At 55.9% G+C, this 15,659-nt stretch overlaps 1 protein-coding gene across 4 annotated transcripts in view; it reads left to right on the top strand.

The window, feature by feature from the left end:
• CSNK1D (casein kinase 1 delta) overlaps positions 1 to 13,668 on the top strand; it is a 34,920-nt gene extending 21,252 nt beyond the window's left edge. Inside the window, exons 3-10 of one of the 4 annotated variants that reach the window (XR_014014033.1) lie at positions 2,325 to 2,473; positions 2,745 to 2,973; positions 3,296 to 3,466; positions 4,270 to 4,418; positions 6,407 to 6,578; positions 7,165 to 7,304; positions 11,529 to 12,204; positions 12,315 to 13,668. Coding sequence is in view for 3 of the 4 variants with exons in the window: in XM_081219911.1 (XP_081076037.1) it covers positions 2,325 to 2,473; positions 2,745 to 2,973; positions 3,296 to 3,466; positions 4,270 to 4,418; positions 6,407 to 6,578; positions 7,165 to 7,304; positions 11,529 to 11,579 (1,061 nt within the window). In the remaining variant the exon portion in view is untranslated. Of the gene's footprint in view, positions 1 to 2,324; positions 2,474 to 2,744; positions 2,974 to 3,295; positions 3,467 to 4,269; positions 4,419 to 6,406; positions 6,579 to 7,164; positions 7,305 to 10,329; positions 10,395 to 11,528 lie in introns of all 4 variants that reach the window. The other 3 variants (XM_081219913.1, XM_081219912.1, XM_081219911.1) reach the window with 3 other exon arrangements.
• The last annotated feature ends 1,991 nt before the right edge of the window (positions 13,669 to 15,659 follow it).

The following is a 15,659-nucleotide window of genomic DNA, read 5'->3' as shown; positions in this document are numbered from 1 at the left end:
TCTGCTTCCTGGCATATCTGGTAATCTTTGGATGCCAGACACTGAATTTTACCCTCTTGTGTGCTGGGTATTTTAATGTTCCTCAAATTCTTCCTCAGCTTAGTTATGAGACGATGGTACTTTCATCTGCTCAGTTCTTGCTTCTCTGCTCACACTCTCAGGCAGGACTTGGGCAGTCTGGGCTCATCCTGTCTCAGGTGTCGGTGTCATTCATTGCCTCATGTTCAGCGTCTTAGAAAACCTATGTCTTTCTGTATGTTCTTTGTTCTCTTTTCTCTTCTTAGTTATTGTGGATGTGAGGGGAAATTGGGTCCCCATTACGCCATCTTGGCTGGAAGCAGAAGTACTTTTAAAATAATAAGCATCTCTTTCTGACTCTGAGTTCGGGAAGGGTGTCTTATGTAAGATACCAAAAACATTACTCATAAAGGAAAAGATTGATAAATTCATGTTTGTTAAAATTTAGCATCTCTTCTCATCAAAAGACTCCACAAGAAAATAGAAAACATGCCATTAACTGAGAAAAGGTATTTTCCTCACATAAAAAAGATAATAGTTTAATATCCAGAATTTATAAAAGAACTGCTATAAATAGGAAAAAAACACCCTGATAGAAAAACAATGACAAAGATACGCATAGACATTTTAGAGAAGAGGAAACATGTAATGCCAATAAATAATGAAAAAAGATCCAAATTGAGAGTTCGGTGAGACACTATTTTACATCTGCCACTTGATTGATAGAAATGAAGAGCTCTGACGAGACCCTGCATCCAGCAGGAACTAATGCATTTGTGGTGGGGTTGTAAAGTGGGTTATTTATTTTGGAAAGCAGTCTGACATTACCTTGTATCGTCAGATAATTTGTACCCTGTGTTTCTAGGTCTCTACCTGGGGAAACTAGCTAAGAACAAGAATTTCACATGTGAGAGTTTCCCCCGGCGGACATACATAAGAATGTATTTAGCAGCACTGTTTATAGTGGGGAAAGCAACCCCAAACAGTGCAGACGAGGGAAGAATAGACGAAGTGTGCTCTCCCCTCCAAGTGGAGCATTTCTTAGCTCACACTCTCACTTTACTAAAAGCAAGGAAGGGGTACAGTCCTGTGCATTTGTTGTCTGGGGGGCGCAGGTGTGGGAGGCAAGGGGAGTAAAAGTAGATGCAATTACTGGGAATGTCCCTGGTCTGTGTGGTGGGCCACAGGCTTTTGTTACATTATGCCTTATAACCTATGGATTTGTTAAATTTGTTCTCATGTAATGTACAAATGTATTTTTAAAATATTCAATTGTAAAAATGAAAAGTTGCCCCGTTGATATCAAAACTAAAACTGTTAAGGATCTTATAGTGCCAGAAAGGAAGACAGTGCTCAAAACAAACAGAGCCTGCAGTGATGGGGGTGTTAAAGGGCCACAGGAGTCACGGAGGAGCCACGAAGGCTGGGATGCTTGGAGCAACAGAATAAGTGACATAGTGTTGGAGTACAGACCAAAGTATAAAATAGACACTCATGGGTCCGTACTGATAGGAGAAAACACCGAATAAGTAAATGGGGAGAAGAGACAAATCTGTGTGGAAGCATTCCAAGTCATATGTATAGATGGCTGTGCCCTCCGGGAGGGGGCCCGAACAACCCCCTTAAGTGTGGACTGCACGTGGTGACGTCCCCGCAGAGAGAACAGGATGGAAAGGGGAGAAGGAGGAACTCCCCAGCAGAGACACCTGACAGGCACACCTCGGCCAGGTGACCAAGGGCACAGCCACGGTGAGGAGTCATGCTGAGAGCACAGGCCCTGACAGCATGTGGTGGGCAGGGCACTTTCCCTCTGTGGTCTCCCTCCCCCAAGCCCAGAGTAATAATGAGAAAAAATCAGGCAAACCAGCAGACGGACAGTCTGCACATCCCTGCCCAGCCCTCCTCCAAACCACTGGGGTCGTTCAAACCAGGAAAGTCTGAGAGACCGTCCCGGCCAAGAGCAGCCGGAGGAGATGTGGTGAGTAAATGTCATGTGGGGTCCGAGACAGGTCCTGGAGCAGCAGGAGGTTAAAACTGAGGAAACCTGAATAGTGTGGACCTTAGTTAATGACGGTGTATCAGCACTGATTAAGCATTAAGCATCGCACTGGTGCAGGATGTCAGTTACGGGAAGACTGGGGGTATGGGAGGGAGCATGCCTCCTCCTCCTCAGCCCCTCGTCCCACCCCTTCCGTGAAGTTGGCCTCCCACCCTCTCCGCACGTCACTTCTGACTGCTCCTGCCCGGTCCTCTGCTGGCGTCGTGGGCGGTGCACGGGAGGCAGACTGACGCTGGCTCTCTTGCAGTGGGCATCCCCACCATCCGGTGGTGCGGGGCTGAGGGGGACTACAACGTCATGGTGATGGAGCTGTTGGGACCCAGCCTGGAAGACCTCTTCAACTTTTGCTCTAGAAAGTTCAGTCTCAAAACCGTCCTGCTCCTTGCTGACCAAATGGTAAGACTTCATTTTTCTCAAGTGAAGGGCAGCCTGCGTGCTCAGCACAAGCTCAGTTTGATTCATCAGAGTCTGATGAGGCCTTCAGGGCTGTTTGCTTCCTTATTGTGCGGTTAGTGCACAGGGAGAAAATGGAAGCTCGTTAACTCTGTGAAAGATAGTGACCCTTGGCGGGCAGGGTGCGTCTGCGTGTGGGCCTGAGTTCCCTGGGTTCCCTCCGCCAGGCTACTGCCTGGGGTTCAACCTCTCACCCCTGCTTCTCCACCTGCAGATTAGTCGTATTGAGTACATTCACTCGAAGAACTTCATCCACCGAGACGTGAAGCCGGACAACTTCCTCATGGGGCTGGGCAAGAAGGGCAACCTGGTCTACATCATCGACTTCGGGCTGGCCAAGAAGTACCGGGACGCCCGCACCCACCAGCACATCCCCTACCGCGAGAACAAGAACCTCACCGGGACGGCACGCTACGCCTCCATCAACACGCACCTCGGCATCGGTGAGCCCTCCCGCCCCAGCCACAGGCCCAGCTGTCCTACAGCCTCCTGGGGGCCCTGAGGGGGGTCAGCATGTTGGGTGTGGAGGCTGGCGTCAAACCTTTGTAGCAGAGGCTGGTGTCCGGGCCTGGAGACCTTACCTTGTGGGGAGTGGGGAGACAGGCACGTGCTGGGGCTTCCTGACGGGTGGCAGTGCGTCTCTGAACAGCACAGCAGGGGCACTTGTGCTGAAACAAGGAATCCAGGTGTCCTTCCCTGTGGCTCTGAGTTCATCCCCAGGAAGCGGGGTGTTTGCTGCTTTGACCCGCTGTCCTCTCTCCCCAGAACAATCTCGAAGGGACGACCTGGAGTCTCTGGGCTACGTGCTCATGTACTTCAACCTGGGCTCGCTGCCCTGGCAGGGCCTGAAGGCTGCTACCAAGAGGCAGAAGTATGAGAGGATCAGTGAGAAGAAGATGTCCACTCCCATTGAGGTGTTGTGTAAAGGCTACCCTTGTGAGTGTCCTCAGGTGGACAGCGAGCCAGCCCTGTGGTTCTGTGGGAGGATGGGGGCCTGTGAGGCTCCGGGAAAGGGACCAGGGAAGCCCCCCAGAGGCTGGCTGCCGAGGCCCCACTGATGTCCTGCATGGTTGGGGGGTGAAGAGTGAGCAGGCGGCCTGCCCTTTAGCTGGCCTCAGCCTTCTGTCCCTGGCGCTCCTCTACCTTCTTCTTTTTTTTTTTTTTTTTAATTTATTATTTATTTATTTATTTATTTATTTATGGCTGTGTTGGGTCTTCGTTTCTGTGCGAGGGCTTTCTCTAGTTGCGGCGAGCGGGGGCCACTCTTCATCGTGGTGCGCGGGCCTCTCACTGTCGCGGCCTCTCCTGTTGCGGAGCACAGGCTCCAGATGCGCAGGCTCAGTAGTTGTGGCGCACGGGCTTAGTTGCTCCGCGGCATGTGGGATCTTCCCAGACCAGGGCTCGAACCCGTGTCCCCTGCATTGGCAGGCAGATTCTTAACCACTGCGCCACCAGGGAAGCCCCTCCTCTACCTTCTTGAGCCGTAAAACTCAGGGAGTTTTCCTTTTGTTTTTGTGGGACTGCCCTTGTGATAAATGCCTCAGGTGAAACTCTGTTATGCTCTGTGTGCTCAGTTTTCTCAGCCTCTTTCCTCAAAGCATGCTCGGTGTTTCAAGTTCCAGCTTTCACACCCTCTGTTTGGGTGGCTGGGAGTGGTCAAGGGTTTTGTGGACAGACACCATGCTGGCTTCCAGTCAGGGGTACTGCTGGTTACCTCTGAGTTTCATGGTGTTTTACAGCTGAATTCGCCACGTACCTGAATTTCTGCCGTTCCTTGCGTTTTGACGATAAGCCTGACTACTCATACCTGAGACAGCTCTTCAGGAACCTTTTCCATCGCCAGGGTTTCTCCTACGACTACGTGTTCGACTGGAACATGCTCAAATTCGTAAGTGCGCCCCCAGCTTACCGACTGCTCAGCGTGGAAGGGGCATGCCGGTCAGCAGAAGGCCACTAGCTGCTGCCGTCCCTTCCTGGTAGCTACACGGGGTGGGGCTTCAGGAGGCATGGCTGCCACACGGGGAGCACGAGGGGTTCTGAGAAGCCAGATGCCTGTTGGCAAGTGAAGAAGGCACCTCAAGGCTGCAGCGGGGCTGTGGGGTTCCTGGGCCTGAGATATGTCTGCAGTGCAGGTCTGCCCAGACCAAGGCTCTTACTTGGAATGCTGAGGTCATTTTATCATCATCATCATCCATCCTAAGGACATTGAGGCTGCTCTGGCCTGTGAGTTCCTTGTCACTGGGGTGTGGCTGCCGCCGGGTTGGGTGAAGACTTCCCTACTCCTCCCCCTACCAGGCCGTGCCGAGGCTCGGCCTCTGAGGGGGTGGGTGGCCTGGGAGGCGCTGTGTGTTAGGTCTGCGTTTGGCCTTGTGATGAGCTAGACTTACATTTGATTTCCTTTGTTACCCAGTTCGTTCATTAAGTGTGAGCCTGTGTTGTGCGCACGCATGCTCCCGGGGCTGGGGGTGGGGGGGCTTGAACTTTAATTTGTTTTCCTCTCTAAAACAGGCTGCCTGTCCCTGAATCTGTTGTATGAGTTTGTTTAATCTCCAACACTACGGCCAGAATTCCAGTTTTTTTTTAATTTCCACTTTCTCTTTCATTAAAAATGTGTTCTATGAGCTTAATACAAAAATGGGCTCGTTTCTAGGGTGACAAAATCTGATGGAGGAACAGAACCTCCTCTTCAGAGGGTGCAAAACAGGAAGCCTTATCCCATGGTCTCACAGGTGCAGGGGTGTTCACACAGGGACCAGGTACGGGTGGGGGGCTGCAGCCTCCCAGAGCGGGGGCCAGCCCGCAGAGCCAGCCTGCCCTGGACCTCGCCCATGCCATCCGGGTGCCAGGCCCCTCTGTTAGGGTGGCCTTCGAAGGGCAGCCTTTGGGAGTGGTGCCTCAGGTTACCTGGAGTCTGGACATCAGAGTGGGCCTCCTGCCAGAGCCACTTTAATAAGTTCTTTGTTCTAACATTGTCATCCCTCCCAGGGGCTCAGCAAACCTCTTCTGTAAAGGACCAGGCAGTCAATAATTTTAACTTTGCTGTCAGCACAGTGGTGTGACCACTCAACTCTGTGTTGTAACTGGAGAGCCGCCCAAGCAGTGCGGCAGTGAGTGGGCGTGGCTGTGCCAAGATAACTGTATTTGCAGGAACGGGTGTGGCTGCATTTGGCCTGTGGGCTGCAGTTTTCAGACTCTTGCCTTACAGCGCTGGTAATTAGGATGTGACCTCTACTAGGGCAGGTATCTTAGCATCACCACTTAAAATCAAATGTCCCCGTGTTTCTGGTGTGATGTTCACTGAAAGTGTAACTAGCTGTTTGTTCTGGGAGCAACTAGCTTAGCTTAGGTGGTGCCCACCGCATGGCCCCCTGGGATGAGCCTGGCTGCTGGCCTCCTTATTTCAAGTGCACCAACAGGACATGGGCCTGGCCCGGGCGTCTGGGCTCTAGTTGGACCCCTCAGCCAACCAAATGCTGTCCCTCCCACCTGCCTTGCGGACTCCCCCAACTGTCGCCGCATTGGGCCACCTCTGACCTGGGCTGTTTCCCATCCCCGTGTGAATGGTCGCAGAGAAGAGGGCCGCCAGGTGCCGTTGGTGTCTGGGTTCTGAGGAGGTGCTGAGGCGATGGGGTGGGGGTTTCCTCTGCTGTGCTGGGAAGAGGAGACTGAGAAGCCTGGTTCTGCTCGCCCACGGTCGTGGGACGGGCCATGCGTGGACCCAGAGGGAGGAGTGCCTGGCTTGCCGTGAGGCTGTGGACGGCTTTGCGGGCAGACTGTCCCACACGCCCTGGTGTTTTCTCGAGTAGCAGCCAAGGGCCTCAGGTGGTTTTTCACCAAACCCAGTTCAGTTCTGGTCTCGCCCTCTTTCCTCTGTAGGGAGCCAGCCGGGCAGCTGACGATGCTGAGCGGGAACGCCGGGACCGAGAGGAGCGGTTGAGACACTCCCGAAATCCAGCCACACGCGGCCTCCCTTCCACGGCCTCGGGCCGGCTGAGGGGGACACAGGAGGTGGCTCCTCCCACCCCCCTCACCCCTACCTCACACACTGGTGAGTGGTCCCGGGGCTGCAGCTTGCACCCCGGCCCCTGCTCTGCAGGCAGTAGGGGTTCTATTTTGAGTGTCACTTGCTCTGGACACTCCAGTGTGTGACCTCGTGGGGCCTGGGCAGGAGTGCCTGGTGGGTGAAGACATGTGCATCCTTATTCTGATCAGTTCTTATTTCCGAAGTTAGGTCAGGGAACGCCCTGGGACAGTGCCTTCGGGAATGTGTTTCCCAGACGTTGGCCTCTTGAAGGGTTGTGTTCCCTGCGAGCTCTGTTGCTTTGCCTCTTGTTCTTCTCATGGCACGACATCCTCCATCACAAACCTCTCCAGCCTCTTCCTTGCTTGTCGAGACAAGCATTGTAGGCAGAGGCTCCGGCTGCCCTCCCACTGGACACCTGGTGCTTCGCTCCCGGGGCATCAGCAGAGCCTGTGGTGCCGGCCTAGTCTTGGGGTGCAATAGCCTGTCCTGGGCCCGACACCGAGGCAGCCGAGGGTCCTTGTTAGATGTGGTTCCCGAGGAGAGACCCCGTGCTGGAGCGTGGGGCCGCATTCCGAGGCCTCACGCTCACCCCTGTCTCCCTCTCCTCCAGCGAACACCTCTCCTAGGCCCGTGTCCGGCATGGAAAGAGAGCGGAAAGTGAGTATGCGGCTGCACCGCGGTGCCCCAGTCAACATCTCCTCGTCCGACCTCACGGGCCGGCAAGATACCTCCCGCATGTCCACCTCACAGGTACGCGCCGCCGGTGCCTGATCTCAACCCAGACTGGGCGCTGCAGGCCTCTGGCTTCTCCATGTTTGGTCTGGTCTTACGGGCTCCAAACAGAGTGGGATGATAGTTTCGAAGGCTTTCCTTCTTTCCTGCCTTCCCTTTCTCCCCATTTTTGGGTGTTTTAACCATTGGGGGAATGTTGTGCCCCTCGCAGTTTGGCCCGTTGGTTGAGAGCCTCTGTGACAAGCTTTGTGGGGTAAGGGCTCTACACCCAGCCCCCCCCCCCCGCCACCCCCGCAGTTGTGCTGGGATGTGCCACGGGACCTTTTCTCTCCGGCTGCCCTCCGTGTGGCCCCCAGCCCCCGGCCAGCTTTGGAGGCTTGGCCGTCTTCCCTGGGCAGACTGGAAGCGCCAGCCTGCCTGCTCATGCCGTTTGTCGTGGGCACCTCCAGCCTTTGGGACTCTGTCCTTGTTCTTGTTGACCAGGTGCTCCCCCAGCAGAGAACCCGGGGGGGTGGGGGGTGGCGTATTGCCGGCGGTCACTCTGCAGTGTCATGCCCAGCGCTTGGCGACATGCTGTGGGGCTGAGGGTTCCTGTCTTCTGACGCCCCTTCTGACGTTTGTCTTCTCTCTGGCGAGGCGAGTGTGCTCAGAGGTGCAGGGCCTGGACCCAGGGCCTCCTCCACCCATGTCGTCTTCCCCATCTGGCTTTCCTTGCTGTTTTTCTGTTCTCACTAACGTGCCTCCCTCAGCAGAGCAGCTCTTTACCTGCTTGCGGACGTTATTCCTCAGCTAGCTTTCAGGGTCTCCTCCCGTGGGCAGTGGCGGTGGGCAGGGGTCCTGTGGGGGCCGGGACTACCCGATGGTGTCTGCTGGGTGGGCAGGTGGTGAGTTCAGGAATGACTGAAGCCCAGGTCCTGGCCGTGTACTGGGGTAGCATCCGTTTGCTTCACCACGATGCCTCAGGTTTACATTTAGCGCCCTGCCCTCCCCCTGTGCTTGCTGGGCATTAGGTGTAGCTTGTTGCTGAATGTGGTGGATTGAGCACGTTGATCAGGAGGGCACAGAGTCTGTGAGAATTGCCCAGAACCTCGGTCCTGTGGTGTCCAGCTGGTCTTCTGGCAGAGGAACAAGGTGTGCCCAGGCAGAGGAAATGCTCCTGACCATTTTTCTTTAATCAAGTGAAATAGTATTTTTACCAAACACTTCTAAATTACTAGTAATTCTACTAGAAATGGGTTCTTATATGGTAATTTTCTCTCAAAGAGGCTGAAGACGCAGGTCGTTTGAACTGTGGGGCTCAGCGGGTCTGGCCAGAGTGATGAGATTGGGCCTCTTAGGGCTCCCGGCCCCACACCCCTCCTCTGTGACCACAAGACACGGAAAGGGCTTAACACGTTTCTTCCACGAGCCCTGGAACGCATGAGCCAGCAGCTGGGAGCAGGTCCTGGGAGGTGTTTTGCCGCCCCTGGCCAAGTGGGCCTGGCTGAGGGCCCTGGAACACCTCAGCCATCAAGGACCAAGGAAGGGACAGGCTTAACTTTTTTTTAACACAAGAAAACGTATTTTGCTTTGAGGATCGTTGAGGGAAACGGAAGAGGCAGAGGGTTCTGAGGGTGCCAGGTGGTTACGGGTCTTAGTCCAGCTGCTTCTCCAGCTTGTGTCCACCCCTCAGGCCACCAACCCGTGAGCGCTGACCACACGTAGCTCCAGGGTCTGTCCTCACAATCACGTGTCTTTGTTCTCTGGTTCTCTGCTTTCCATACAAAGAAGTGTCATGTGGGCCTGAGCACTGGGGGGAGTCTCTGCAGAGATTCCATTTGGGGGTATCCTCTCCCAAAAGAAGCACCCTAGTCACCCTGGGGGTTTCCTTAGGATCTTCATGTTGAGGACAAAGCCCCTGAGGGCGTGTCCCCGGTGGCCTCCATCCTGGGGACAGCTCGGTCCTTTGGGTTTTTCTGGTCATCCCCCAGGCGCTCTTCCTAAGAGACTCTCAAAGGCTCTTGTCCACCAAGGGCGTGGTCAGAGTTGCTCCAGCTTTTACAACTCTATGGCCTCCATTCATCGCCCTCCCCCGCAAAGATACGAGCCGGGGTAGGGGCAGTGACACACCAGTCCAGGGGGTGGCACCGCGTGTGCACAGACCCTGGCCTCTCTGTGGCCCGGCGGGGGCTGCTTCCTACCAGCTTCCTCTTTGCCCCTCAAAGAGGAGAGGTTGCGTCCTGTGCCAATGCACCGAGTGCAAAGGAGTGCTCATCCTCAGCACAGAAGTGCCCAGAGCCGCCCGCCTGCTTGGGGGAGGGCCCTGCTGACCCTCTCCAGCTGGAGGTGGGAGGGTGTGACATATGTGTCGCTTGTCCTGGCCGTTCCTCCTCACCCCCACGTGCTTCTCCCGGGACCACAGTCCCCACATCCCTGACCCCGGCCTGTGAATCTGGCCTCTCCAGCTGGAATAATGTGGAGACTGAAGGGCTCCTGGTGGATGAACCTGTTTGTCATGTCTCTCTTTGTGAGGAGGGCCTCCTCCATCCGGTGCTATTGGCAGAACGTGATGCTGGTCCGTGGTGCCAGTTTCTCCTTCAGGCTTACTCGTTTTAATCCCTGCGCCCCAAGTAAGGTCCACAACCGTGTCCTCTTCCTTGTGTCAGTGAGGAAATGTGTCCAGTCCTTTTGTCACAGGGAGGTGGTGTTCTCTCCACCTGCCAAGCACAGGCCTTGGGGAGCCGCTGGTCCCAAGAGCTGATGGAGGGGCTGCCATCTGGGCATCCAGTTTTCTTACTCCGTGAGAGTTGGGAAGGGTCTCCCTTGTTGGCCCCATTGCCAGATCCATCCTCAAGGAGCAGCAGCGGCTGCATGTCCAGGGGCCACTCTCGAGAGGCGAGACTGAGCTCCTGTGTGGTCCTTGGGTCCCCTCGAGCGGCCCTGGCCAGTGGTCATGGACCTGGTTGAGGCAAGGCGAGGCAGTGCTTGCGGAAACAGGAGGGCCTCACGTGCTGGTCCGGCCAGCGTAACCCTTACCAACAGCTGTCTTTTCCCCCCACCTCAGAATAGCATTCCTTTCGAACATCACGGCAAGTAGCTGCACGTCTCCCCGTCGGAAGGCAGCACTGGGTGAGTGTGCTCACGGCGGGGCTCCTCAGCAGGCGCCGGGCGGGGTGGGAGCTGCCGCCCGCTCGCCGACCCGAGGGAGCACGCAGGGGGTCGGGCTTGCATGCCAGGTGCTCCAGGTAGAGCAAGGCCCCTAGCCCAGGTCCTCTCCTCACGTGGATTCTAGAGCAGCTGTGGTGGGCTGTCCAGTCTGGGGTGACCCCAGAATCCTGTCTGTTGGCCTTTGGCCTTTGCTGTGGTCTCCAGTTGGGAGCCGGTGTGGGGAGCAGGAGCCCAGTCTCGGCTCCAGTGGCCCCAGGGGCCTCAGAAGGTTCGGGGCCGCGTGGTTCCAGGTCGGTCGCTGGACGTGTGCCGTGTCATGCTGGCTGTGGGGGCCGCGCTTGGCAGGGGCTCTTGCACTCTTGCTGCGTGAGACACTCCTGATGGTCCCTGCTGTCCCGGCTTTGTCATCTCTCTTCCTTTAGCACTGATTTCTGTCCTCCTCGTTTGTTTTTCTTTTTGAACTTGGTCTCTGCCTGGCATCTTGTCCACCACGCTCTCATCTGTATTCACCCATCAGCCACAGCCACCCGCTCCCTGCCGTTGGTGCATGGCTGGGCATCCAAGCCAGGCTCCCCTCTTGGTGGCAACTCTTGTGGCTCCTCCCGGCCGAGGGCTTGCAGCTTCTGTCCACTCGGCGCTGCGGTGGGAGACCAGCTGCAGTTGTAACGTGACTGCACTCTTGGGGACATCTTGATGGGAAATGCTTTTCACGTCTTGCCCCACGTGGAGTCCCAGTGCCCGCTTGGGGCCTGGTCCCTGTTTTTGGAACACCAGGCTACTTTCCAGGAAGAGGGGCTGGGAGCAAGCATCTCTTGCCCGCTTGGACTCTGGTCTGACTGATCATGAGCTCGCAGCCCCACAGCCTCCTTGCCTGCATGGCTCTTCCTTCCCCGTCTTCCTGTCACTCTTTCTGCTGCACGTATCCTGGACTCGAGGGACCTTCCAGAGCAGCTGGGGGTGCACGTGTCCAGAGGGGCTAGGCGGCATCTGTCCCCTCCCCACCAGGGCACTGTCACTGGTGTTTTCTGCCCAAGCCCGACCGGCTCCGTTCCTCTGGCCTCACGCTGACCTTCTCCTGTGCTTTGGCTCCGACAGATTCCCGGTCGGGTGGCGTCCAGTGGTCTGCAGTCTGTCGTGCACCGATGAGAACTCTCCTTTTTGCTGAGGGCAGACAATGCATGGCTGATCTACTCTGTTACTAGTGACACGCCCCCGGTCTAGAACCGAAATGTTAACACCGGGACCTCTCCAGGCCACCCACCCAGCGACGCCCATGGGGGAAACAAAACACAAACCCAGCTGGACAGACTCCAAGCGCTGCCATCGCCAGGGGCTGCACTGAGCCCCCATGAACTTGGTTCTAGCGGGGCTGGGACGAAAGCAGTGAGATGGTTGCAGAGAGAATCAAACTCCCATTCAAGAGCCTTTCAGTCCCCTCCGTGGTGGCGCACCCATGTCCCTGCCGAGTCTACTGTAACTACCGATCTTCTACTTGGTTAAGACAGTTTTGTATCATTTTGCTAAAAATTATTGGCTTAAATCTGTGTGAAGAAATCTGTCTTTATTGTTTCTTTCATATCTGTTTTTGCGGTCTTGAAGATGCTGACTTTAAAGAATTCTAAAGCAGGCAGTGGTGTGGAGTTCGTGTGGAAGGAGCGAGGCAGGGAGCGGAGCACGTGGGTCTCCGTGGTCTGCGTCTCGTGGCTTGATGTGTGGTCACTGTGCAGAAGGGATTTTCTCATCAGAAATCCTATCACGTGTACATGTGTGTGTAAGTAACGTGTGTGTCCGTGTGTGCCGTGTGTCTCGTGACCTCATTAACCTGGTTTTGGCTGTCATGCTCCTTTCCCCACCGTAAACTGAAATGCCTGCTCACTGCAGACCCGCTGGGATTCTTGAATCATCAGAGCAGTTAGAAAGTGCTGGCTACACGCATGGGCGCAGCGGGTGCTTCCCCACAGAGCAGCCCGCCGATCTGACCTTCCCAGACGCAGCGAGAAGGAAACTGAGCCTGAAGACTGCAGAAGCTGTGGCTTCGCGTCGTGTCGCTGATCCCTCGGGAGAGGAATTCATACTGAGAGACTTGGGCCCTCCGTGGAGTCGTGTGTGATTATTTTGGTGGTGGTTGCCTCAATGCTTTTGAATCTGGGAAATTTTCTAAATAGGCTGTCAATATTACCAGTGGAGATTGGCCCTTAATCTGTGTTAATATCTCTGTGCTCAAAACCAAGGGCCATGGTATCTGCCCTGGGTGCCAGCGTTGCCCAGAAAGGCCAGCGAGCCCAAGGAAATCCACTCTGAAGTGCCAAGAAGCAGGTGACTCTGATGACCTGATTGTCCAGGAGGGTGAAGGGTCACCCGCTTTTGTGACTTTCCCTGGGACATAGTGACCCCACAGAGGCCAAGAGTCAGAGCAGGGCTGAATCTCCCCAGAAGGACCTTCTGGGGCAGCCCAGCTCCAGGTGGTTTCCTGAGATGCTCTCCCTCACTTTGCAGTAGCAGAGGCACCAGGTAGTAATGGTGGCCGGTAGACAGGAGCCCCCATCTCTGGAAACGAGGTGCAATATATATGTTGATAGGTACTTTCACATTTCTTTGCATCATCCCCCTGCAGTGTGTTCTGTTTGGAAACTGGGACACTCGTAGGAAGATAGGGACCTAAAAGGTGTCCACGTCTGTGTTTTCCCTTCCTGCCCCCAAAGTCTCAGCACAGGGATGCTGGTCCTAGGATGCCCTGACTGCTGTATTGATGGCACAGAATGCAGCTGTTTACTTTTTTCTGATTCCTGAGCTGGCTACTCTGTAAATGTTTTGGGGTGTGGGCACTTGGCCAGATCGGGCTGTGTTTCTGGGAGTGCAGAGGGAGCTCGCGTGGGTCAGAGTGAGTTGGGGGCTTTCATTGTGGCCCAGTGCCTTCTGCAGAGGTGGGCTTCCCCTTCCCAGCAAGGTGTTAGCAGCCGCAGCCCCAACATTCTGCATCCAGGTTTCCACCTGAAATTGCCAGGTGGCATTTGAGAAGTGGACTCTGACCCCGAGTCCTCAGCAGTGTGGTTGTGGACAGTTGTGTCCCCCCCTTATTTAACTCCCCATCCTGACTTGCAGGAAACATAGTTGGAATGTCTGTATCAACCTGTGTATCCGTTGCCAAGTCTCTGAACTGCGCTTTTGTATGACCACTGTATTTGTGTCCTTAACTACCGTGTAAATAATAAATTCATGACGACTTCTACCTTTATTCCCTGCCCCTGCCATGTGGTCTTTATTTCATCAGTTTGAGTTTTGGTTTGTTTAGATTAACTGTTTGAAACTAATTTTCTGAGACTGGGCGTTCGTGTCTGTCCTTTAGAAGCCTGTTGGTGTACTTTGTAAGCTGATCAGGAGTAGGTGGAATGAGCCTGTGGGACGTGGCATGGATGTGGCTGAGTTGTCGCCGGGTGCAGGCCATGTGCACATACCAGTCCCCTGCCTTAACCACCTTTATGGGAAGGAAGTGCTTCCACCCACCTTGGGTTTTCTGGGGAGTGAAGAGCACGGTAGCTGACACATAGCCATGTTCCTGCTGCCTGGGGTGGGTGCTCGAAGTGGCTGCTGAGTGGGCCCCTGCTGGGACCCAGGGGCTTGGACCTGGCAGTCGCCATCCCAGTGAGAACACCACCCTGCATGCCCCATGCCCCGGGTGTTGTCCTTTCTAATCAAGGCACCGTCTGCAAGGGGACATCATCCATCCATCCGTTGGGCTCATGGCCCCCAGCAGGCTCTCCTGCCCATGGTGACTTGCAGGGCTGGCCGGGTGGGAAGGTCCGTCCCTCTTGAACTGGGACCACAGATGTGCTCCCACGGATGTGTGGTAATCAGCCACTTCCTGGTCCACACCCACTTGTCCTGGAGCTGAGCATGCTGGCCTTGCGTGCGTTGCAGGGAAAGCTTGGCGGCCCCACCCACATGCATGGGGAACAGGTGGGGCAGGTGGATCTCCCACCTGCTGCTGGCTTGCTTTTGCTCCTCCTAAGCCACCATGGCTATGCCAGTGGTCCCTGAAGTTCCGAAAGGGCCTGAGCTCTTCTTTGCGGGTTCCCCACCCCAGCCTGCTGACATGCGGACCCAGCTGAAATGGTGACGAGGCAAGCCCTGAGCCACCTCTTGTTTTCCTGCCAGGAGGTGGACCACAGGCAGGACAGGGGCCCTGTCATCTTGTGCTCGGAGCCTGCTTGTCCTGCTCCCCAGCCCCCTCGCCACCTCTGTCTGCCTGACACAGAGAGCTTCGCCCCCTGACCCGCGTGGCAGGCTCCATGCTCAGGAGAGCAAGCTCCGGGCCCATGCCTCCACCTCCCACCCTCCCCCAGGCCCCATCACCACTGAGAGTGGTGCTTGGAGCCCCTCCTGGAAACCCCTGTGTTGGGGGAGGGGACCCCTCCTGCCCTTCCCGCTGCCTGCCCTGCCCCCCGCCCCGCCTCCTTCTGCTGGGAGCTCTGGAAACAGTACGCCTCTCATTACCTGTAAGGGTGTTTAGGGTTACAGGGAGTGTCCTTTAGGGAACCATGAGGGGGCCCTGCGGGTCTAGGCGGCTGCCTTCCAGAACGCCACTGGCAGGACCCTTAGGCAGCCACTGACGGTGGGGTCTGCCCTCCTGCCAGGCTCTCCTAGCGTGGGGCCTGCACATGTGTCCTGAGGTGTTCTCTGCACAGGGTGACAGGTGCCCCGAGGTCTGGCCTGGGTGGGGGTAGCAGCCCAGGGTGCCTGGCTCGTGTACCCCACCCCCCCACCCCCCAATTTAGGTTGATTGTGTATGTGTCCCCCAAGGAGATGCTGAAGGGCCCATGAGAGTGGGCTTAGCACGGGCATCTGGGTCTTCACAGGATGCTGGGTGTGAGTCTCCTTTAGTGGGACGTCTAGAGGGTTAGGGGCAGCCCTGTCCACGCCAGAGCACTGATAACAACTGTTGTCAACTGCTCTTAGGGCTCTTGGCAGCCACAACTTTGAGGACAGGAAGTTTTTTTCTCTGTGTCTTGGGCACAGTTGGAAACGTCTGGAACCAGAAAACTAGGCAGTCAAGATGGTCTGGTCACCTTCTCCCGCAGGGCCCCTGCGGATCAGTCTCTAATCTTGGCAGAGCCCCTGGATGCTTTAACCAGCTGGTGTCGCTGCTGTGCGGGCATGGGGCCTCAGGTCCACCCTGGCGTGCATGGGTCCAGCCCCAGACCAGCTGTGGGTACCACCCCCAGCGGA

This window comes from Mesoplodon bidens (assembly GCF_964165515.1).
Source record: "Mesoplodon bidens genome assembly, chromosome: 19".
Taxonomy (NCBI): domain Eukaryota; kingdom Metazoa; phylum Chordata; class Mammalia; order Artiodactyla; family Ziphiidae; genus Mesoplodon; species Mesoplodon bidens.
The sequence above is the reverse complement of the archived record's forward strand: the minus strand, read 5'-3'. Positions and strand labels throughout refer to the sequence as shown.